Genomic DNA, 26,640 nt, shown 5'->3' with positions numbered 1-26,640 from the left:
ATTATTGAGCTTAAAAATTACCAAACGGTACCATGATTTTTTATAGCCGACCTATGGTAACTCGCCAATTATTTTCTCATTATTACCTGCGTGACGTATTGTATGCTTTCGCAATTAATCACATTATTGATATTTATATTTACACAAAATGAAATGTCAAAGGCACAAAGATACGAAGATACGAAGAACTTGAGCCCAGCATGCAGCATATTCCTGTCATGTTAAAAAAATTTCATAAATTCAGGCGCGTTTATTTATAATTCACACGTTAATAAGTATGTTAAAAAGCCCTTTTTCTTTTGTTTTCTTTTTTTTGCTTTTAATATTTTAATGCAACAATTATTTGATAAGACCATGGCATTTAAAAAACAACTTGAAAATTGCTTTTATTTTTTTTTTATTTAAGTTTCATTATTGATCAGTAAATTTCATCTTTAGTTGCAATTTTAGTTTCGGGTAAGTTAATTTATATTATAAACAGTAGCAATGACAAGGATCGATGATTATTCAACTATCATAATTTATAAGTTCTCATTGCAGTTGCTTTTTACATGATTTCAGAAATTCACAAGTTCTTGTATTTTTATCAAACAAATGTATTATGATAGTCGTTATTTTACGCATAAAAACAATAGCTATTAAATTAAATACATTCCATTTTCATTATTATTTATTATATATTTTAATTGTATAAAAAATATTTACATATTATAAACTTATACCTTATAAATGACATCAGCATTAAAAGTATTGAAAGACCACATATGTTTCAAAAGGGATACTTTATTTTCAATAAAAAAAAAAAAAAAAAAAAAAAAAAAAAAAAAAAAAAAATTCATCATTCGTAACAATATAAATTCACAAGTTTTAGAAAGGCACTAGTTACTTTACTTATTCTGGTAACAAAGGATGACTCTTATTGATGAGATATTCAAAGAGTTTTCTTACATTACGTTAAAATTAGACTTTGGTTCCATAATTTAGTAGAGCGATGTTTGTATTTGCCTTTTCGCTGACATTCACTTACTGTCAAATTCCACAATAATCAGTCGTAGATACAAGTTATTGATGTGTCTCAATTATTATACATTTATTTACACAATTAGTCAATAATAATTTAGTGAATTCAAATTTATTCCAATAACAGTTTCAACTTGATTTAAAATTATTGTTGCTTTGTTCAGGTACAGTTAGATGCAGATTCTGTTGAATGCTATTAAATCGACGAAGATAGGGATCATGAGAAAAACCGCTAAGTCCACTGAAAAAAAATTTCTTATGTAAAATTGTAATGGTACATTAAAAATCGTTCCGTAGCAATTAAAGTTTTTTTTTTTTTTTTTAAGTTAAACGACAAAGTTTTCCGAAATTATAATTCTTAAGATATGAAATACAAAAAAGATATATTATATATCTTCTCTTTCTTATAGAATATATTATACATAAGAAATTTTATACCATATTTTACATTATACTAAATTCGAAATAAAATCAATTATAATATTTATTATATTATATTATTTAACAATTAAGCGTATGATATTCATAATATTTTTTTTGTTCAGACACGTGTATTGTATGTGCGCAAACTTAGCTTTTTAAACAATTTTTATAATTTATAGCAACAACATGATCTAGTAAAAACTTTATTGAAAAGTTTTATAAAGCAGGGCGACTTACTCATAGTGTCTATCCCTTATGGGTGGTGAGCGCTCAGTCGTTCCTACATTCCTATATCTCGGTTGCGAAATTAATTGTGATTCTATATTAAGGACTACGTTTGCTCCAACCCTCAAACCTGTCCTCCAACGCAAAACTAGCCATTTCATTCTCTGAATAGCTACGAGAAACAAAACTACAGTACGAAATCTAATTCGAGGATTGTATCGATGGTGTGTTCCTCCACGACTAATTTCACGCTGTTTATCCGTTAATTGGGCTAATGTAGCTAAGGAATTCTCTTCAATGCGTTCGAAACTCACGAGTATACAAAGTAGATATTTCTTTTGATAAATTAATGATTTGATACGACTTTCGAACCTCAAATACTTGCCGTAGAAGTATTGCATCTGAAAATAATAATGTTTTTTATATTATTCATTTTAGGCATACTTGTGAATAAGAAATTTTTTCATTTTTAATTCATCTATCAATGTCTATGACTATCTCTCTATCTCAATTACTTTCAGAAATGACAGATAATGGAACATCACATCATAGAATTATTAGTAAATTATTAAGTATCGTTAGATTATCATTATAAAACTCAACAGATATTAAACTACTGAACTATTGAATTATTCAAAATTTACGTGAGAATTTGCAATTGAAATGCAATCTTTTCAAATTTATATGAAAAAAATGTATAAATTATTGTGTAAAACTTACTCTTTCTTGTACGTCACTTTTGCTGCTGCATTGGTTATTACGATGCATTTGTGATAATTGAGCCTCTAAAACTCGTATTTGATCCAATTGCCTATCCTTTTCTTCTTTTAAACACATTTTATCGTGAGACAATTTCTCAATACTTGCGGTAAGATCCTAATTATATAAACGAATACATTTTCATTACATATTATTATCACTGATACACATAATTTTTGTTTTTAAATTTTAAATAACTTTTAACTTGATTTTTAACTCGATATTTTAACTGATTAATCCGAGTGAATGGTTTTTAAAGAAATTAAAATCGACGAAAATTGTTAAATATTAAAGAAAATAACATTTGTTATATAAAAATATTTAATGTAATCCTGGGAGTTTTTTTCTTCTTTTTATTTTGTTTTGTTTTGTATTTTTAACTATATACAACAAGTAGTCGTTTTTCTATATTCGGTAAAGTATGTGATGCACAATATTTAAATGAAAAATAATTTCATATGTATTGTTATGTATTATAAAAATAAATGAGACCTGCATATATGAGCTACAAATATGGTTTTGGTAAAATTGTTTGGATATTAGGACTTACTTTTGCATTCTGGAAAATTTTACTTGGAGAACTGAACTTATCAGGGAACGATCTTTCTTTCTTCAACTCTTCGGTAAGGTCGATCTCTCTTCTTAAATACATTTTTATTTCATTCTTTTGATCTACAATTATACTCTTCAATTTTTTATTTTCTTTCTTAATGGCATTTAGTTGTTCGGTAAGTTCCGTTTCTTTATCCATTAATGACTCAACACGACGTGATAATTGAGATTCTCGTTCACCGGACTCGGATAACTGTTTATTCAGTGTCTTCATGTCGATTTGAAAATCAAGCTAGAAAAAATTTATTTTTAATTTATAATAAAATTATAAATAATTTATACGATGTATACGACACTTTGGCACGATTTAAACTATTTAATCAAAATAATATACATTATTTTAACTGAATTAATAATTTCATGCGCTTTTTAATACTAAATCTAGGATTTATTCTAGAATTCTATATATTCTTTATTAGCAACTATATATAATTATTGCTTTATGTATCATAAATTATTTAATATTCTATGAATATAATTAAAAATGAATCTTTGGTTAAATAAAAATTAATTAAATCCCAAATAATATAATAATGTCCAAGTGTAAATATAATACTACGGATTTGTTTTTTTTTTCTTCAATTTTGAAAACAGTTATGCTTTATTTATTATGTACAATATTTTTTAAAGCTTTTATTATATTATTAATATTGTGCTTGTTTTTATGAATTAAATAACCACGTTTATTTTTTATACATTTATTATTTTGCCCGAGTGTATTTCCAAGAGCAATAATTAATTTTAAAGTAGTTTATAGTTTTAAATATAGTGCTGCTAAAGCTAATTTTATTAAATATAATTTCATTTTTAACATTTTCATACACACCATAACTTCCTGCGCATTTTTCAATTCTCTCCTAAGACTTTTCAACTCGGAATGTTCGTTAGTTCTACGTTGATTTCTTTTATTATCAGCATCATTCATCGTTTTAAGTAATGACTTCTGCCAATTACATTCTTCATTTTTGGCCTTAAGTTCCTCTTTAGCTCTCTTCAAATCCGACTTCAATTGGTCTTTAAGTGAATCGGTAAATTCTATAGTGCTTGTAAGCTTCTTAATCTCAGCCTCCACTGTTTCGTATTGTTTTTGTCCATGTTCCTTCTCATTACTTAATTTCTGTAAGTTATCTCGCAATTCTTCACACTTGCGTTGTTCAATTTCTAACTTTTCTGTGAGAATCAGAAGTTCTTTTTTCAATTGATCTTGTAAATCTATTAAAAAAATATATATATAAATGATCATTTTTTTATTTAATACCATTAAAAAAAAAAAAAAAAAAAAAACAACAAAAAACTATATATATTTGACTTAAATAATATGTGAAGGGTAACTATGTAGTAATTACCGAATGAAAATTAAATTTTATTAACATATTTAAAACAGTAAATTTTTATTTAAAATATTTTTATTACCTGTCGAGCTATCTTTATCCAAATCTTTCATTGCATGCATCAGTTCAATATTTTTCTGTTCCATTACTAATCTATCCTTCACTTCCAAGGCCTCATCTAATTTAATTCTTAATTGACTAATCAATTCTGTATCTTTAAGCTTATCTTCTTCTACAATATTTTTCTCCCTTTGCAACTGCATTTGTAGAGACCTCACCAAGTGCCTTTCCTTAGATAAGTCTTCTTCTAATCTTACAATTTTTATCGCTTCTTCTTCTGCATCAGATTTTAGTTGCATTATTCGATTTTCATATTCACAAATCTGTCAAATATTACATTAATCTTAAACAATGTTCGCTAAGTATGAATTATTTAAACAGTAGGATATTCTTTTATCAAATTTATAACTTCGAAATAATTTGTTTAAAAATAGGATAATACCACAACATAAACATAATGTAGAAAAAAATATATCAATTTTTATTAAAAAATGTTATGGTATTTTTGCTTTTATTATTTGTTCGAAGCAGTATTTATTTTGTGCTTAATTTCATATAAATTCATCAAATATAATAAAATTAATTATATTTACTTGATTCTAAATTTTATACCTGTGATTTTAGCATCTCTCTCTCAATTTCTAAGTCATCCTTAAATCTATTAAGCTCATCGATTTCCTTCTTTGCTTGCTTCAAGTCTTCGCACTTTTGAAGCATATTTTCTGGCTCACCATCAATTACATTAAGTAATTGTTGGTCTAATCGTGCTGAAAGATTTAATTCTCTTTGCACCATTTCTGCAATATCATTGTCTTCTTCGGCTCGCCTAGAACTACTTAGCATCTCCACTTCAGTTTTTAGTTTAGCTATTTGTTCCGTTTTTGCGTAATTCTACAATATTGCCAGATTCTTTCATTTTGCTCTGAATGGTTTCTAGAGCACAGTGCAAGCTTTTGCTATCATCGCTCATTTGACGTATGACTTTATCCTTTTCCTGTAATTAAATTATAAGGTGATAATTTGAACAGTTGAAATAAATATTCAATCTGGTTCATTATCATTTTGATCCAAAAAATAAAATATCATAATACTTTATCATTTAATGGTTAATAAAAAAACTATGATATTCTTAAGGGTTTAGATTCTTTAAATAACATTTGTAATATAAATTAGCTTTTAAGATTGCTTTTATCGAGCATCGTCTTGATATTTCTCCTTTTAATAGTTAAGTTATTCAATATTTCGCATTACATGAACTAAGCTAATAAAATATTAATTATATATTTTATTTTTACAATCTTACTGTCACTTTTTTAAAAATTTATATTAAATAGAGCTAGAGATTCCGTGTTCTATAACTACGTTTTAAAAAATAGTATTTTGACAAACCTTGAGATACTCTTGTAAATGATAAATTTCTTGATCTTTTTCACTAGGGGATGATCCACCCGATAAGCTATTTCTTCTTGTAATTTCTTCTAATCTACGAATCATTTGATCACGACTATTTAAAGTATCACTCAGACGTTGTATTTCATTCTGGTATTCGAGAATCTCCTGTTCATAGGTATCAAATTTCCGTCGGTAATCATATAAATCTTTTATTTCTTTCTCGATCTGTGCATTACGGATCTGGAGATTTTCAATTGAAATATCTTTCTGAGCAAGAATTTCTCTAAGGTTTCCAATTTCTTTATAATTTTCTTGCAAAGTAGATTCACTGACCTTAGAGCGTTTTGTTTCCTTGTATAAAATCTGCTCGTTCATCTACAAAAATCATATATTACCTTTATTATTAAATAAATGTAAATAATTTAAATATACTTAAAGTAAAACCCATTTCGTTTATATTTATGATTAAAATATAGTGTAAAAATATATAAGTTAAAAGTAGGCATCAAAGTTTTTCATGTACTCCTTTAAGTGTATGTATTTTTATTTCTTCAAATTTTATATACTTTTGAAGAAGAAATAAAACCAATTTACCTGAATTTTTCCTTTAAATTCCTCTAGTTCTTCGGTCTTCTTCTTTAAAATATTTTCAACTTCTTCTAGATCCTTTTGTATTTTAGTCTCATTCATCTTAGCCATTTCATATTCAGCCTTGTAATATAATCTATCCTGATTAAGAGATTCAATGTTTTCTTGTAGTTGCTGAAGATTATTTTGTATTTCCAATAATTCTGCATCCCTTTGTTTCAAAATTATACTCTTATTTTCTAGCTCAGACTTGATTTCACTAAGAAACATTTCAAGATCTTTTAGACGTTTAACAGTCGTTAACTCCTGTTCTACTATTTCATTGTTATTTTTATTGACTTTATCATGACGAGGGCAGACAAAGTTATTGGGATCCTCTGAAATTTCTTCATGAATATCAGTATCAGTTTCAGCGGATGGGGATACCGGAGCTAGTGATATTTTTTCCCGAACGTACATTTGAAGAGACTCAATCTGGATCAACAATATTTAACTTTTGAATTAAACATATAATTTTGTATTATACATTTCTCGTGCATATAAATAAATTAATAAATTTGTTTATTAATAGGTAAATTATAAATAAATATAATTAAAATAATATAATTAAAATAATATAATTTAAAAATATGAAGATAAAAGAGGTCTATTATTAATTAATTTATCCTACTCGAATGACAGTTTATTAAAACATGCAAATATTATTTAAAGAAAGAATGATATAAATTAGCATCCGTATGAGAATTTAAAATAAATTATTACTTTATAACATCTTATTTATAATAGTAATTAACAAGCAAGAACATACCTCTTTTGAAATTTCTACTATATTTGAACTGACTCCATCTGAACTATAACTAATCGATTCCAAATTTAATCTTGGCACCTTAGGAGTTTCGACGATTTCTTGCGAGAAGTCTACGACGTCTTTCTTTGACTGCGAAACTACTGAATGTGCTATCGTATTTGGCATCTTTAAATTTGATGTATTCTGTAACTTGCTGAAATTTGGAGCTTCTCTTATTGCTTCGGATATCTCACAGTCAGATTTTATTGAAAGGATATCACTCAAAGTACGAGCACTATTTTTCTGCTCATTTTGATGCAGTAGTTCTCTAAGTTGTATTTCATCAAGTGATAGATAAATATCAAGTTGTTTTTCACGCTGAATAACTTGTTGTTTTAAATGTTCAATTTCTTCATTCTTTTCAGCAAGCATCGTGTCGATTAATTGTGGCAAGTTACTCTGATTTTTTTCTTGTATATTTAATTTGGCCTGGAAAAAATTAGCATTATGTAATTTGATTTATTCTTAAACATTTTTAAGCGTATATTTTTTTAATCTTAGTTACCTCGGACGTCAAGTGAATATTCTAAAATATTATTTAGGATATATCGGTTTTTATTAATTTTTTGACGATAAGAAAATAATGTTCAAAATTATTTTACATTATAATTTTTGCCAAAAAATCATTTTAAGTATTGAAATTTTTTATAATTCATTCATTTGTTAAGCAAATTTTGTTATGAGATTTCACTTTATTTTACACTATCTTAAATAAAAACAAATTTGCATATATGATTTAATATTCAATTTTAAATAATTTAATAATTTAATATCAATAATTAATAAATTATAAATAATTTCACAATTTAAATATCGAGATTGTATCAATTAATGCCATGTATAATAAAAAATGTTTAATTGCAAAATTTTTTCAGTTACTACCTTCATTATTCGTTTTTCTTCTTCAACAACTTCTAATTTATCTTTTAACTTTTGTATAATGTCATTTTCCGATTGAACAACATTTGCAATCTCAACCTCTTTTTCTGCAAGTATGCGGCTCATATGTTCAAGTTGATCCTTTGTTTCAGCTAACTATAATGTTATAAGATTATAAAATATTTTTAAGATATATGAATGAATTTTCTATAAACTTATTCAAGGAAAATAAATTTTTTTTTTTTCAAAATGTTTTATATTATCATTCGTACTCAATCCATGTCATCCATTATTTAGTTTTTCTTTTATTCTACTTCATTTATCGAAATTATTGAATTATATATCTGTTAATACATATTAATAAACAAAATAATAATTATAATAAATGATATATGATAGCCTTAGTTTCATACAATGTACAATAAATTTGAGATTATAACTATAAAATTGCTATCTCTCTTGAAAAAAAAAAAATTATATTTTATTTACTTCCTACATGAATAAGCTCAATATATAAATTACAAATAATAACTATTATTTTAAAGATTGCTATTATATATATATATATATATATATATATATATATCGGAAAAATTCTGTTACTTTTTAATATAAAAAAAATATGAATAATATATCAAATATATCAAATATATACCTCCATATCCTTTTCTACAAGGGCACGTTCGGTACTCTCCAGTTTGTCATTCATTTCATATAACTGCGACTCTAGTCTCGAAGTCGCCTGCCGTTGTGCAAATGGAGCATTCTGCTTCTGCTGTTCAAGTCTAGCACGCAATGTTTCAATTTGGAAAAGCTGTTCAGACGTTGTTTGTTGAAGTATTTCCTGCTCGGCTAATAGCTCCTCATTTTGCTTCTGCAGTATAAAAATTACATTATTATTATTAATCATCGATAGAATTTTATTTAACAAATTGTACAATTGGTCATTTTTTAAATAAATATATTATAACACACACACACACACATATAGTTGTATAACAACGAATATATAACAATATATATAATATATATAACAATATATATAATATATATATAACAATATATATAATATACAAAATATATAACAACAAATACATCGGATTGAAAAATTTTAGATGCCTTTATAAAAGCTATAAAGATTCGTTATCGCAGTTTAATAAGTTAGGTCATTCCGCTGTAATTATTATTACCTGAAGACTAGAATACTGAATATCTAAGTCCTTTAATCTTTTCAATGCCACATCTTCAGCTCTGAAATGTTTCAAGAGTGTTTCCTTCAACTTGAGCAAGTGATCGAGCGGCAAAACGAGCGGTAATGAAGGATCATCGGGAGTAGGACAACGAGTTGCCTCGATCTGTTCCCTAATAGACACATCTTCACTCGGTTGGCTCAAACTCAGACTCGAGCCACATACATGCAGTGACTCCAATTCTCGGGTTTTCCGATCGACTTGCGCTTGCATGTCGCGAATTTCAAGCCGAAGCTGTTTTAAAGCCGAGGAATTGGCTGTCAGCTGCTCGGAGCTGAGTTGGTGCTTCCGAAGTTCCTCCTATGAAATAATTGAAATAAGGAATAATATAATAATTAATTGAAATAAAGACAGATTGTAATACGATTTTCAAAATAATTTTTCTCATAATAATAATTGATAGAGTTGAGCTTTAATTTAAAAATTAAATAATAATTTTATATAATAATCGCTGGAATTGTGAAATATTTTATTGAAATTTGTTTACCTTACCATCATAAATTTACCAAATTTTTAAAATTTATTCATTTATCACGATACTATTAATAATTTAACATCAAACTCATTTAATAAACAAAATAAAAAATTTTAAATTTATAATTCATGTGATATTTACCTGTAAGTGTCCGATATGATTACTAAGCTGATTGCTTTCATTGCCAGATTTGACAACTTCAAGTTCCTGCACAAGTTTCTCCTGATTCCTTGTTTGTGAAATAATGATTTCTTTTAGATGCTCGATCTGATTGTTTAGAATATCTTCTTTTTCGGATCTCAACTGTACTTGCTGATCAAGATCGCATATAATCTCACGCAACTCCCAGATTTTGGTAACGGCAGTTTTTAATTCGTTTTCCGACTCTATCTTCTTCATTTCCATTTCTCGCAGTTGTGACGTTAAACCTTCCACCTGGATAAATCATTGACGATTATTTTTACAAATGATCGAAATCATTTTTGGCTTAGTAGATGAAATTATTGATTAAAAAGAATTATTTACAATTCTCAGAACTGCCACAAATAAAGCATTTACATTATTCATGTGAATTAATAATTCAAGCATTAGATGTGTGAAATATGCAAATATAATTGTATTGTTACATGCATTATATTACATAATAAAACTCGTTTATGTATTACTGAATTTTATTACAATTAAAGCCATTTATTTATTTTATTATTTTTTTCTAAGCGTTTGAATTAATAATATCTAATTCTGTTGATTTTAATTATTAATAAAATTATATTATAATGTTCATTTTTAAAACATAATATTTTATAAAGTAAATATTATTGCTTTCAAAAATAATCATTGGGTAAATTCACGTAAATTTGAGAGTAAATGAAATAAAAACCTAATTCAATCAACTTTAATGATTGAATATTAATAATGAAATATATCATTTTTCAAGTGAACATAATACAGTTTGTTATATGTTGAATTAATAAACTTTTAATAACATATTATAATAATAAATTTTATAATGATTTTATATTTCTATATATAAAACGTTGTTCCAAATGGTTTAAAATACATTTTATGGTCATTTATGTTATAAGTTTATGTAATTAAACGTTGTATTTTTATTTGCATTTATAGAAAACGTAGATTGATCCTGAAGCGTAATTATTAATTTTTTTGTTTAAAAATATTTTCAGCTTTAAAATTAGTTCTAAAAATAGATAATTGTATTATCAAGATACTATAAGATACTATACTGCAAGGATTTTTATGCCATATTAAATTAAGACTTTTATCAAATAAATCTATGGATTTAAAAATGTTATGTTCTTTAAACAAAAACTGAATTTAATATAAAATATTCTTGATATACATTAAAACTAAATTTCAATTTGGAATTGTTTCAAACTCTTATATAAAGTTTGTTTCTTTTATTTCACGATCTTAGGATATAATTAATTGGCTCATATCCCAAAAAAACTTAAATATTTATCTGTTTTAAAAGAATTATAGTAAATATTAGTAATACGTGAATTTATCCTACTAGCGCAGATTTTTTTTTTTTATGTACTTTAAAAGTGTGTCGAAGTCATTACAAATTTTTTTTTAATAATGTTTAAATAATAAATATTTTTTAAATAATTTCTTAATAAATGAACATATTTTAGACAAATTTTACATATTACACAACATCTGTGTAAGAAATTAAAATATTAATAAAATCAATTTTGTCAAAAACTCAATCAAAAACTTTTGGCATTTATTTTACAAACGTCTTCAAAAAGTAAAATTATATAATTTTATCACAAATATAATCTATTGATATTTGAAAATTTTTAAAATATATTTACTGTTTATAAATAAGAATTAAACATAAATGATTAATCAAACTTGTATGCAACATATGCGCATAAATGCGGATTAGCTAAACGAAGAAAAAGTCGTTTGCAGTATCTTAATAATAATTTGATATTATTTAATTACTAATTTGATTTTTATTTATCACAATTTATATATGAAACCGTAAAATATTTATTTGTAAATAAAATATTATAATTTATTAGATGAAATAAAAAACACATATTCAATTAAATAAGTGTTAGGTAAGGCATTGATTTTTGGATTAATCAAGGCTTCATTGAAAAATTAAAAACTTTCACAATCCGTTAATAATTGACGTTGTGCAATTACGTTCATGCTTGATCATGAGTAGATAAACCTGAAGTGAAACTCACTGATACATCGATCTCTGATTCATCGATCTGTCGAAGCGTGGAGTTGCCTGTGGAGGATGAGGCAGGCGATAGCGAAGACTGCTTTTGTGTGTGTGTGTAGGTGCAACAAACAGAGAAAAAACCAAAACCACAGTGCATAGAGAAAAAAACTTCTTGTTTTAAGGGGATGCGCTACCTAATTTATTATGATTATTTGCCTTCATACTTTTCCTTCAATATTTATTCAAAAAAATAAAAAATCCTTATAAAACAACATAATTATTTTGCAATACTTAATGCTTCAATTCAAGCTTCTTTCAAAATAAGTTTTTAGTGGATTTTGAAAACTATAGAATCAAAAATTCTCCGTTAATATTTGCTAAAAATATACTGTACAATGTATATTTATTTATGATTATCAAATATAAATTTAGCATATTCTCATATTAATTCATGTTAATGCACTAAATAAAATAGATTTTTAATATAATTATAAAAAATACTTTCTAAATAATTATTAAATACACATTTATATTCGTCTTTTTTATTATCATTTTTTGAACAAATATTAAATATAAAGGAAAAACTACCCAAAATTCATAAAAATAAGAAATAAATGTCATAAATTTTATTAGTAAAGTAGCATCATTACATCCCCTTATCAATATGTGTTAATACGATAATTCAGCAGTGATATGTTATAAGCTAACCTATATTACATTAACTTTTAATTATTAGATACAAAATAAAATAGTTATCCACCGATTTTTTTTTTTTTTTTTTTTTTTTTTTTTTTTTTGTTAATTACTCGTTTTTATCTCACAGCACCGTTGTTGCGTTGTTTATTTTATATATAAAAAATTAAATAAAAAATTAATACAATGTGTTAAATATCCTACCACCAATGTGCTTTTTAAAAATTATTAAGATCCAAGAATCATCAATTGTATTAATAAAATGTAAAATTGTCAACTATTTAACATTGAATCATATTTCATGTAAACTTATCTATATAAATATATATCTCCATACGTACATACATAAATACACATTCGCGCACGCACGCACGCACGCACACACACACAAAACTTATTATTCTTTATAAAAGTAACACTTTCATTCTTGTAATAAACATTTTAAATAATTCTAAATACGGAATTTATTGCTTTCTTTCAATTAAAATTTTTATTAAATCATTGTAAAATATTAACTGTAGCAAGGCAATAATTGGTAAAAAGAATTCTGTAAGAATATGTAATAAAAAACTATAATTTATTATTAATATCTATCTAGTAATATATTGTTTACTTCTCACTGTTTTCAGTCTGTAAATCCGTGACCTATTACTAAACCCTATTCTCACTTTGTTATTTAAAAATAATTAATTAATTTTCGAATTGAAAATGTTAGACAAATTAAATATTTGTATTTTTGTATTGTATCATCAAATGTAATTTCATAAATAATAGATGAAATTGAATATTTAAATAGCCTAAGCTTGTATTTGACCTTCATTTGTTTTTCATCTTATTATTAAGCTATTTACATTATTCGAGTTTCAAAATGAAAAATGCACGTAAGTTAAAATTTTAATTTACGTTAAACAGAAATTGGATCAAATATTAACCCAAATAGGCAATTTATTACAAATTTATCAACAATAGAATGAAAGTTCACCATCTGCTCGCGGAACAGCCACATCCATACAAAACAAATTTCATAGACAATAATGGAATATAAGTCCGTAATTGATGATTCTTAGAAATTAATCTGATCCAAGTAAATACTCGTGTATTGTACATAGATTAAAAAAATAAAATAAAATAATTAACAAATGAGAGAGAGAGAGAGTTGAGAAGAGATAAGAGTGAGAGAAATAGTAAATAATAAGTAATGAGAAAGACGAAGCTTCTTGTAAGAGCCTCTGTGTCTGGAATACCTCGGCGGAGGTAATGCGATAATCGCGATCCTTCTCACGTTCTCGTTCTCTCAGCCTCTCTTGGAGCTGCTGAATCTGTTTTGTCGCTTCGTCGCGTTCCGCCTCGCGTTCGACCGCCTGCTCCTCCTGGAACTTCCGGGTCGAGCGCAACTGCTTATCCGCAGCCTCGATCTAATTTAGGGGGGGGGGACGTAGTCATTTAAGTCACAATTTTTATCTTATATATATTTTAATCGATTGTTTGTGTATATAAAATGTGGCGGTGTTTTCGTTCATTAATGCTACAATTTTTCAATGACAATCGACTAAGCATTTTCCAGCTCAATTACAATTTAACGAATATTAAATTAATATGAAGAGTTCATTGCAGCTAACATTAATATATTTAAAAAATGATTGACGACTACTAATATTGTGAATTTTCTGTATTATGTCATTCCTGATAAATATATCATAAACATATGATGAAATAGAGATTATGCGAGTTGTTATAGCTTACTTTTTTGTAAAACAGTAAAAACAATTCATTTTACATTAATTCTTAAAAAAAAAAAAAAAAAAAAAAAAAAAAAAAAAAAAAAAAAATGTTGTTTCTTCTTTTATCTGTTATTTTATAAAAAGGAATACAATGTATACAATTGATCTTAAACAATATTCGAGTTAAAACTTTTATATAAATATGAAAATATTCTAAAAATAGCATTTCTATCTTACTTATTAATCGTTGGCATTTAATTAATTATCAAACTCGTCATATAATGTATGTAGTGTTCAAATTAAATTTGACAATTTTGATCTAATTACGTTAAATATCTACGGAAACTATACTATCAAGTGCCATAAATTAAATTGTCAAGATTATTAAAACATTGCGTATTGTGTTAAAAAAAAAGTACCAAAAAGCTATCAGGAGTAAGCAAAAATGGTGATATATGCATGCTTGGTTTTTCGAACGAAGCTTTGACATAACTTTCAACTTAATAAAGAATTTGCTAATTTACAATACTGTCAATTTCTTTAGTAAATACTGTCTATATGAGAGTATATATATTTTAAATGTTCAATAATTATTAAGTTTGACCGGTTATGTAAAGCTTGAACTTTATCGTCATTTATAGTCACATATGCTTATACATATTCAATATAAAATTAATAGATATTTTCTATTATACTTTAATACTCAGTCAAATATCCTAATAATAATAAGCATTTTAGCGCAGAGCTACGCATTAAAAATGTTGACATTATACAATTAAAATATTGTCGAAATAAAATTCAAAAAATAAAGCTGCCTTAATTTTTTCAATTTAAATTTGTTAAAGCAATACGAATAGTGAATATAGTAATTGTGCCTTCTTATTTTAATTTGTAAGTAAACTAACGATGAAACCTGTCTTGTGCTACAAAATTAGAACAAAGTTTCATTTTAAAGCCATTCCAATGATCAAGGCTTCACTAATATTCATTAAAATCATATTCAATCGCTCAAAATAACACGTAAAATCAAAATCTAGCGTGCAATTGTTATAGAAAATTAAAACTTATCAATTATTTTAAAACATATTCCCGTTCTTTATAATTTTAATTTTATTTACCTCAAAAACTATACGTTTTTTCATAGTAATTTATAAAAATGCCCTTCAAAGTTAAATTAGTCAACGAGATAGAAGCATTCTATTATATTAATATTAATAATACTGGGGACAAAATTGAAATTAGTATTTATTTACCTTTATACAGCGAACCCTGTGAATATTTTGGGGAGGAGTAGGAACTAATGAGATCTGCCGACAAGATAACAAAACGCCAATCACAATCCTTCCATCCTTTGTCAATCAGTAGTTTCTTTTCTTTTTATTATAACTCACAAATAAATGCAAATGTAAAATTATAATTAAAAAAAGTTGATTAGTTCAATTTTATAAAAGTAACAATTCGATGGTTTTTAAATAGTTAAATTTTGAAATTGGCTTAAATCTATTTCGTTTATTAATATTATTTTTAAAACGTCGTCATGCTTTTACCCCATTTTTAAAAATCTGATTTGTAAAAGTAAATGATAATTACATTTAAAAAAATTTTTTTTTTAATTTTTTTTTTTTTTTTTTAAATAAAAATTTATAATTGTCGTTTAATAGTAATAAAAACTTAATTCTCAAATAAAGTCTAATTGAAACAAGAAATTGCAAATAAATTATACGACAGGATTGGGAAGAGAAGGAGTCGCACAATATATAATTAATTAAAAATATAAAAAAGCACTTTCATGACATTAATTATAAAAAAAGCACAAATGAAAATAAAGCATATTGTGGATATTCATAACGTGTTATTTAAAAACATGATAACAAAAAGCTAACTTTTATGTGTATTGCTCTAATTAATAATTTGAAACACAAGATAGTAAGAATATCCAATCTACTTGAATAGTTCAATCATATGCTAAGATTTTTTAATGTGATAAGAGTATCATTTTTTTTTTTTTTTTTTTTTTTTTATATAATTAATTATCATAAAAGTATCGACTTTACAATGCATGTAAAATGAAAAAGTGCAATGTGCATTCACCGTGACTACGACATATTCAATAAGAAAAATTCACAAGGAAAAGTGATAACCATCATGCAACAAATAAGTTATATACTACGTGTTTATAAAAATAACGATCATCTACGAAACGACAATTTTTAAGTGCTGAAGGTATTCAACTAATGATAAGTGTAAAATATTGACATTACTTGATGCTGCAAGTCTTCTTTCTCCCTTTTCATATCTTCTGAAATCTTATCGGCATGTTTGTATAGTTCCTCGATTAACTGAATGAGATAGCCCGTATCGTTGCTACCATTCGACACGACATATTTGGCACGGTCTTGAAGCTCAGAAAAGTCCTCTTGCAATTCCTTACATCCCGTCTCATCTTGCACGCCATATCCTTCTGATATCACTTCTTTTTTACTTTCAGCAAGTAGTAAACGTTGTTGTAAATCGATTATCTTTACTTTTAGATGTTCGTTCTCTTCCTGGAAGTTGGCAAGTAACTTCTCAACCTCCATCAATTTGTCGACTGGATTATCACTATTGGATAATAAAAAAAAATCAATAAATTAATCCATAGTTTCGTAAAGATTTTTAATCGTCACAAAGCAAATGCATTTGCATTAAGTATTTTACAAAAATTGTGTAATATATTATTAGAAAATTATTAGAACATTTTAATTTAAAAGTACTATTAAATATAAAATTTGAATATCTTCTAATAATTACACAATAAACAATCATAGTAATAAAAAAAAAATAAAATATATATATATATATAATATACCTAGGTCCAGTCGACCAAGACTCAGAATCAGAATATGACACATTTAAAATCTTGGCACTATCAGTTTTAAGCCGCTGTAAGCAAGCATCTAAATCAGACTGCAATAATTTTTTAATATCTTGTTCCCTATTAACCAAATTTTGTAAATTATTGTCGCTGCCAATTATCGAAGCAATCTCGTCAGATTGTGGTGCAAAATGTACTCTCTTAGACTTTGAAATTTGATCCGCATCAAAGGGTAAATTACTATCTGAGCGAATTATAAATTGCTTTTTAAGAACTTCATTTATCAATGTACTGTTTAGCTCCTCCTCGCATTCATTGAAATAAGCAATGAGTTGTGAAACTAAATCCTTCAGAGTTACGCAAGTTTTCTGCAATATATCCCTGATAGAAAATGAATTTTTGCAATTATTCTCCATTGAAAAATTAATATTTTATTTTGTACAAATGTAATAACATCTAATATATATTATACTTTGATAATTACAATCTTGTGACTTTATTATTTATTTATTAATTGATTTTTGGAGTTTAAAATACCTTTCCTGGATTAAATTACTCTGTAAAGATTCATGAGTTTCTGTTTTAAGTCGCTTAATTTCCTCTTGCAAATCATGAATAATTTTATTATTTCCTTCTTTCAAACGTTTAATTTCCTGCCCGTGCCGTTCTTTCAAAGTTTGAAATTTTCTTTCCGCGTTACTTGTGAATTTGTTTCGTAGCTCAAGTAATTCTGTCGGCCAATTTTCATCGGACTCAGATTCAACAGTTATTAAGGCCTAAAACATATATTTACCATTTAATATTAAGCATAATATATTACGGATTTATCAAATGCGCTCGGTCAATAAATAAATTTGTTAAATTAATTGAGTAACATAATTGAATTGATTCAATTAAAGTTAAATTATTATTAATCAATCGTTAAAAATTTTATTTGAAATTGAAGCTTCGAAAGTAGCGCATTACATTATTCAATATTCATTTTATAATAACTATTTGTTTTAGATAAATTTAACATATTTATAAATATTATTAGAATTATATGCATTTTTAAATTAACCTCCATCAATAATAAAATTTTAATTGAATGAAAGCATTTATTTCTTTATTTATGACATTTTAAACAATGAATTAAAGCAAATAGCATGCACGCGACAACTACCTCAATCTGTTCTTGAAGGGCATTGATGATGTCAATACGAGCAAGTCCTACTTGCTCTTTGAGTTGTCGATTGTAATCCGCTCGTAATTCATTCAACTCGTTACTCTCCACTCCAGTTGTACAGCTTTGCTCGGTTTGACAAAACTACATGCAGTTTTAAGTATGAAGACAATTAAGTTAGTCACAAGCACAAGTTAAAAACAATAATTGTTTCTTTATTTAATCCCTTTATTTTATAATGAAATTACTTTTACGTTAATTCATCTTTTATATCTTTTATAATGAATTAAATTACTAAAACGAAAATCCTGCATATGATAATGGAACAGAAACGTATGGTAAAGAAAATATTATATTTATAAATTTTGAATTTTTAATTTCGAATTGAAAATATTTACGAGGCATTTTAATTAATTTTATTAATTTTTTTATTTTTTATTTACTACCACATAAATAAAGATCAAATATCTTCCTTATTCTAAATACCATTTAACTTTATTATTAAATATTTTTATCAAGATAGTCTACTATTTCGAAGCTACTAACAAAAAAGTTTCACAACTTTTATAATAATTTATTGAAAAAATTTCTAGAAAATAACATTGAAAATACAAATGCTTAATTGCTTTAAAATTAACTTCTAATATTGCTTCGTTTTTATTTTAGACAAATAAAATTAGATTTTTAAGAATAATTATATGTTTATACAAAATCTATTATGCACTTTCAATGCTCTGATGTTTCTTACTCTGAAACTATGTAAATATGATAATTATATATATATATATAAAAAAAAAAAAAAATAAAAAAAAAAAATATGTTATAATAATTAAAAATAACTCTTCGATACGATTAAATAAATCCGTTCTTTTGTAAGCCATATCCAGCACCATAAAACATCGAAAATGAACAAAAGAAACGAACCATATAAAATAAAGAGTACATTGATATACCTGATTTACAGCTTTTACTAAAATGGTACGTCCGGGTTTATCCTTGACCTCCTGTAATTGTTTCCGAAGGTTTTCCAATTTTTCTTCATAATCGCTTATAATCCGTTCGTTGAAACTATTTTTCTGTTCTTCACTGTTGAAGGCTGTTGAAAGCACTGTTGACAAATGATCAGCTTTCATTTCCTTCTCTAATACACCTAAAAGGCGTATTCAGTGCAAATGATTAAATAATTACTAATAAACGCAAATTTAGATTTCCACTTTTGTTTTTGATTTGATTTATTTTTAAATGGATATAAATGAAGATACTATTTTGATTTTATTTTTCTATATAAGTTATATAAGAAATTTGTTTATATTTTGGGTGTATACATTTGCACTGATAAATATTACATTTATTGCTTGAAAATTGAAATAAAAATATATAGTTTTTAAAGTTAATATGTTAATTTATCAAAAAATGATAGTACTATATATAAATTAGTTTCATTTTAACGAATAGTGAAAAGTTTTCTTTATATTAGTTGATTATAAGCACAGCACGCGCTTTCACATACACATAATTTTATAATAATACAACAATTTACTTTTTCATACCTAGGGCATCGCCACCACCTCCTAAACAATTGACAGTGCTGCCTCCAACATATAAATCTTCCGTCAAATCTTCAATTTCACTATCGTTATCCGACATCTTTCTTGATTGCAAACTGAAAACCTCTTCAGAGTACTGTTTCTCCATATGCAAACATTTTTGTTCAAAGTACTTTCGCAACTCTTCCACCTCTTGAGTATGCTTTATCTCCATGTCCGCTATCGACTGCTTCAATCTAATTTCTCTCTCCTCAAAACTTAAAAGTAATTGTTCAAATCTTTGAGATTCAGTGGAAGCTTCCATTTTTAATAACTTGATTTCTTCACGATAATCTTCTTCTTTTTGTTGTGCTTTTTCTAATTAGACATATAAACAAAACAAAAAAACTTTTTATTTCTATATATATATCATATATATATATATATATTTCTATATATATAAAAATATATCAATGTGACTATTACCGTACACATTTTAATAGTATTTCATAATCAAAGTAAAAGAAGTTTTAATAATCGTACGCATAAATAATTTTATATTATAATGAAATATAATATTTGAATCGGATATAATTTGTTATAAGCAAATAGAATATAAATAAAATAAATAATGATGCCATTCTATCTAATTAAATAAAAAATTAATTTCAAATACTTGATTATAAGAATTACATTAAATGTACCTTTTATATACTTTTATATATATTATTCTTTTTATATAATTACACTGTGTATTTATTACTCTACACATTCTTTGAATGCCAATTTCTCACATACATTAGCTTTATTAATTATAATTTTTAATAAATTACTTCATTATTATTTGTTTTATAATAAAAGATATCGAGAATTATTAGCTTATTTTATTACTACGTACGTGGAAATTTTTAAAAATATTTATGTTTATTTAAAATTACATTGCATAATGTAATGTAATAAAAATATTTAAAAGATTTTAAATGATTTTAAAATGAAATTAAAGTTATAATCTTAATAATTTGAGTTTTTTTAATGCAGTATTACATATTCGTAATAATAAAAATCCTAGTAAAAAGACAATAATAATAGTATATGCTAAATTCTAAAAATAGTACTGTTTTTTTTTTTTTTTTATTACTTTTAACATCATATTTTAAATCTTGTTTTGAATAAAACAAGTCTATTTCTGCAACTTTAAAAATAAACTATAAATAATCTACATTGTAATAAATGAAGGCATTAAAAATAAATATATTTTTAGATAAAATAATTTACGTAAGAGTTCCTTCTGGTCATTTGTTTTTGTTTCAATCTCGTGTAGTAACTCACTCCTCTCTTTTTCATAATTCTCAAATTGTTGCCGACATGAATCTAGTTTCTGTAGCACTTTGTTGTAATTGGTTTGCTTATGCAAAAGTTCTTCAAGATTCAAAGTAGACGAGTCCGGAGATCCAGTTTGGTCTATTAACATTGTTGAATCACCTAATTTTGTTTCTCCAAAACCTAATGTTTCATCTAATTTTTCTTCAATAACAGCACATTCGGCATAAGCACTTGCTAAACCAGCTTTTAACTTATTACTTTCTTCTACCAGTTTCTGATTAATCTCACTAAATTTATCTAACTTTTTAATATAATTTGCAACTGTCTCATCGCGAGCTTCAATTATTTTTTTAAGTGCGTTAATCTCCTGTTCAAACGCACAGCTTGGCATCTGTGCAACGTCGAGACTATCGGCGGAAAATCGTTGCTGCTGTTGGTCTACTTCCACGTTGGAACCAGTCTTATTCTTCAACTGATCACACGTATTTTTTAAATCCTTAATTTGTTTTTCGTAGCCTTCCTTAGCTTCTTCCATTTTAGCGACTAGCTTGTCATAGTTGTCAATTTTGTCTATTAATTCTTTTTCTAAGTTAGCTTTCTCATCTAAAGAATTAAAGATCGTTAATTTTTATTTGTTATAAAATTTGAAATTTTAAATACAATCAAACAACTACAATAAATATTGTATTAAAAATAAACTACGAAATTAAATAAGAAAAAAAAAAAAAATTGATTAAATGTTTAATGTCAGATTTTTCTAAATTTAAATTCATTTCAAGTAATGAAAAATATAAATAAATGTAAGGAATATAATCTAAAGAAATATAAAATTAACAACATTATGTAGTGAAAAATAAAATCATTATTTTTCAAATTTTTTTTTCACATGATTAAAATAATAGTTTTAATTTCATTTATAAATTATCTATATTTATTTAATATTGACGTTAATAAGCTGATTTTCTTAAATCACTTTGTAATATACCCAAATGCAATTCCATATTACAATATTTACAAATCAAATGTTTAACCTATATATAGAATTTGTTTAAATATTGTTTTTTATATTATAAAAACAATCATTTTTCTTACCTAATATCTGTTTTGCCATTTGATTCTGAAAAGCCATCTCGTCAATACTTTGATATGCTGTTTCATCCATTTCTGTAAGACTAACTCTGCTAAGTGCGGATGAAGACTTTCTCATAGAGAATATTTTATTACTTAAATTCCTCTCTTGTATTTGACCACTTTTTATTAAATTTTGTGCATCTAAATATCTAGACATTAGATCATCTAACTTAAACTGAAAATAAAATTTTATATTTTATATTTTATTAAATATATTTATTTAACTTATATAAAGAAATAAAATATTTGTTAATCTACTTTTATACATCACACACACACACACACACACACACACACACACACACACACACACACACATATGCAAAACTACAAACATTATTCTAAATAGAAATATGAAAATGTAAATAAGTAAAAATATTACGTTCTAATCCTACCTTAAGGGACTCTTTCTCTGCCTTCAATATATTAGCATCATTTAACGCTTGATCTAAAGAGAACTCGATACTTTCCTTTGAATCAAGAACAGAAGCAGTTGCTACATATTTTGTTGTCATATCCTCAAGCTGGAGCTTATGTAATTTAATTTGTTCGTTAAGCAACTCCTTTTCTACGGTGTGTGACTCTTTAATATTAATTAAATCGAATTTAAGAGATTCGATATTATGTTGGTACTCAATTATTTGCGACTGAAAATCAGATAATTTCTTGCTATAACAATGTTCATTCTCCTCGTTTTTGTCTCTCAGCTTTTGCAGTTCCACCTCGTGTTTTGCCATTAATTCCTATATATAAAAATATTATTTAAATTGATAGAACTATGTTTTGGTTAATTTCCTAAAATATTTACTTGAAATAACCATATTTTAACTATTTCTTAATGATTCAAATAATTATTTTAATAACAAAATGTTTTACTATCTGGTTAAACTATTATTGTATAAAAATTCCTGCTTATCATTCATAATAAAATATTATTAATGTTAACAAAAAATATTGTTAAAATATTATAAAATGAAAATGTATGGAAATTATATATGATTTCTTTATAAAAATCATAAATATTTAATGTTTCGTTATTAATAATTCTTAATAATTTCTTTATCTGAATTTCTATAATTTGACATTTGATTCTTCGATTCTTATTTCAGCCCTTCAAATATTATAACTTAAAACACTTCGTTATTTTTTTTCGACAATAAAAAAAATATATACATATAGCTTAAGAATCATAAATATAAAATATAAATATGTATATATTTATTAAATATTTATAAAGTTAAAATAATAAAACACAGTTAAAAAGAAATATGTTCTTTACAGTAAAATCGAATATTAACTTGCTTTAAGTAGTTCTGATTAATATTACAAAATTATATGCATAACAAATTATTAATCTTTTAATAAATGATACATATTTGTAATATTATATTAAACGAAATATATTACATATGAATTATCTTTACTATCAATTGTAAATAGAATTTACATCGAATTAAGCAATTTTAATAAAATAATATTATTGTTGTTTAATTATAAAGAAAATTGAAATTATACTAACTTGAATCTCATTTTCATGCTTTAGATTATTTGTATTCGTTTCAGTTACAAACTTTTCAATAATTAATTTTGTTTCCTTTTTTATTTTTTCAACTTGTTCCTCACATTGTTTTTGTAATTGGTTAGTTCCAAAGTTGTTAGTATTTTCCATTGAATTTGTGTTCATCTCTTTTTCACTGTACGAAGTATTTGTAATTGCAGAATCCTAAATAGATACAATTGATTTAATACAGTAGTTATGGACTTTTAAGGCAATTTTGAAGCAAAGTTTAAAATAAATATATATGTAAATCTAAAGCATATTGTAGTTTTTAATTGCAGAACAGAATAACCGTTACCTTTCCATCATAAGCATTTTCTCCATTAGAAATTCCTAGTTGAGTCGAATTTAAAATACTAATCTGAGAAAGTAAACCATCTCTAGAAGCTATTGCTTGTTTTAATGATGTCGTCAAGTCTTCAATTAAATTATCTCGCTGATTTATTGCTCGCTCAAACTCTTGAAACTTTCCAGTGAAATTGAATGATATTGAATTTATTTACACATAGTTTTAGATATTAGTTTAGTTTTGTTTTGTTTTGTTTTGTTTGTTTTTTTTTCTTTTTTTAAATATTACTACTTTCAGATAGATGTCTCAATTATAAATATAATTTATGCTTACATTGAAGTATTAAAATTTAATAAAATCAAATTTTAATTTATTTACAGCTCAATTGAATACAAATATTGAAAGAATTTTTAAAATACAGTAAAACCTAACTCGTTTCTCTTTGATAACATTTTTCACAACAAGATATATTAATTTTAGTGGATGTTTGAAATTATGAAATTTGTGTCTTGAAATATTAATAATGTAAAAAATTTTAAATCTAACCTTGTTGCGATAGGTTTCAATGATGTTCTTGTTAGGGATATTACTGTTTTGACTGTGAGACGATGTCGGAGAAGATACATCGGTTTCTAAGTGATCGAACTCTGCGTGAAGTTCTTCAAAAACAGCTTCTTTTCCCTGAAGTATTTCATTTAATTCAGTAACCCTTCCAGTTAATCCTTCCAAGTCACCATCACCTTCTCCTTCGCTCATGCTAATACTGCTGTAGGTTATGTCTCTTGATAATGCACTTTCATTAATCTGAATAGATTAAAAATTATATTTTAATAAATCACTAATTTAATCGCTATTTTTTAATTATCAAGATGATTATAGTTTAAATTTAGCGGTATTTAAAAAAATCTAATTTAAGTGTTTATCAAACTTTGTACTTACATAAGTTAGTTTTAAAATAATTGTAAAACTAATAACAATATAATAAAACTTACATCAATACTTCTTAAATCGATAGATCGATTTTCAGTTTCATTACTATTTGACTCTTCATCCGAAGCTTGTTCTACACTTTTGCTTAATTTTTTATTAGCACGTTTTAATTTATAAATTTCCAACTGTTAATAAAAAAAGTAAAAACAATAAATTCTTTTTATAATATATAATTATTAATTATAATATTTACAATATAAACATTGTGAAACAAGATTTATGTTATTCTAAGTTGAAATAAATATTTAAAAAACGTTTACATCGATTACCATTATTATCGTAATAATTTATCAATGAAATATAAGGGTAATGTTTATTGAATACAATTTATCAAAAACTTAATATAAAAAGATTCATAAGCATTATATACAACTTATGATCGAATTCATTTATTATATATACTCTTATTATATTTTATATTTTATGATAATAGTTAAAATATCACTAATATTAATCAATAAAATTATCATAAATTTATAAGATAGCAACGAGACATTTAAATTAGTAATTAATATTTATTATGAAGATAAATAAAAAGAACGAACAGCATACTACTGTATTTCTTAAAATTGACAATCACATAACATACGATTATTGTTCAATCAAAATACATAATTAATAAAATAAATAAAAGCTTAACAATTATTGCCCAAATGGAAAATAATTAATAAATTATTTAATTTTAATAAATACGAAATCTAATTTAAAAAGGTTGTTTAAAAATGAGGAAAATGCCCTTGCAAAGTATGTAATGCGGATAGAGACTACTTTCTCTAAAATGCATACAACTGCTTCTCGGAGTAAAATCAAAGATAAAAATAGTCCGAGTGCTATTACATTTTAAGAGCCCTTAAATTCAGTATCTATCTTTATCATTCTTACCATTTCCCTGCCAGTCTCCAAAGCCTGCCTTCTACGCTTTTCGTCATCCATTCTCAAATTTCTCGATGCCTTGATGAATAATCTCACGATTTTTGTTTCATCTTCGCAGCTTCATTTAATAACAATGCACCATTTTATCTCTATTACAAATGACAATCGTACAATTGTGTTGCTACATCTTCACTTCCTTCAACTTTAATAAAAGAAAAAGACGGAGATATTATGCTCTAACAGTTCAACACTCTAACCGCCCAATTCGATTTCGACTCTCTGTCTCTATCTCTTACACGCGTTCTACCCCACTTTGGTTTGGCAGTTAAGGCAACATATTTATTTTATACAACTGTAATCGCAAAGTAAACGAAAAAATTTATGCATTCTTACAGGGTAGTACAAATCATTGCCTTTAAATAATATTTAATAATTTTATTGTTCCTTTGTCGTTAG

At 25.3% G+C, this 26,640-nt stretch overlaps 1 protein-coding gene across 1 annotated transcript; it reads right to left on the bottom strand.

Moving 5' to 3' along the window:
• Positions 1 to 829: 829 nt before the first annotated feature.
• On the bottom strand, positions 830 to 26,531 carry LOC105368330 (nucleoprotein TPR). The gene is given in 32 exon segments (XM_011507330.1): positions 830 to 1,261; positions 1,681 to 2,069; positions 2,389 to 2,544; positions 2,978 to 3,271; positions 3,866 to 4,251; positions 4,453 to 4,753; positions 5,043 to 5,310; positions 5,312 to 5,424; positions 5,820 to 6,197; positions 6,417 to 6,884; positions 7,219 to 7,686; positions 8,140 to 8,292; positions 8,792 to 9,010; positions 9,327 to 9,686; positions 10,003 to 10,296; positions 12,084 to 12,161; positions 14,002 to 14,172; positions 15,732 to 15,785; positions 16,740 to 17,079; positions 17,327 to 17,713; positions 17,870 to 18,108; positions 18,495 to 18,638; positions 19,448 to 19,644; positions 20,045 to 20,398; positions 21,296 to 21,946; positions 22,436 to 22,649; positions 22,870 to 23,217; positions 23,994 to 24,197; positions 24,331 to 24,498; positions 24,868 to 25,125; positions 25,314 to 25,436; positions 26,194 to 26,531. Coding segments are annotated over 32 exon segments (8,340 nt in total). The 5' UTR covers positions 26,245 to 26,531; the 3' UTR covers positions 830 to 1,149.
• Between the last annotated feature and the right edge of the window lie 109 nt (positions 26,532 to 26,640).

The sequence above is a fragment of the Ceratosolen solmsi genome, unplaced genomic scaffold (genome assembly GCF_000503995.2).
Source record: "Ceratosolen solmsi marchali unplaced genomic scaffold, CerSol_1.0 scaffold6, whole genome shotgun sequence".
In the NCBI taxonomy this organism is placed as follows: Eukaryota; Metazoa; Arthropoda; class Insecta; order Hymenoptera; family Agaonidae; genus Ceratosolen; species Ceratosolen solmsi.
The sequence above is the reverse complement of the archived record's forward strand: the minus strand, read 5'-3'. Positions and strand labels throughout refer to the sequence as shown.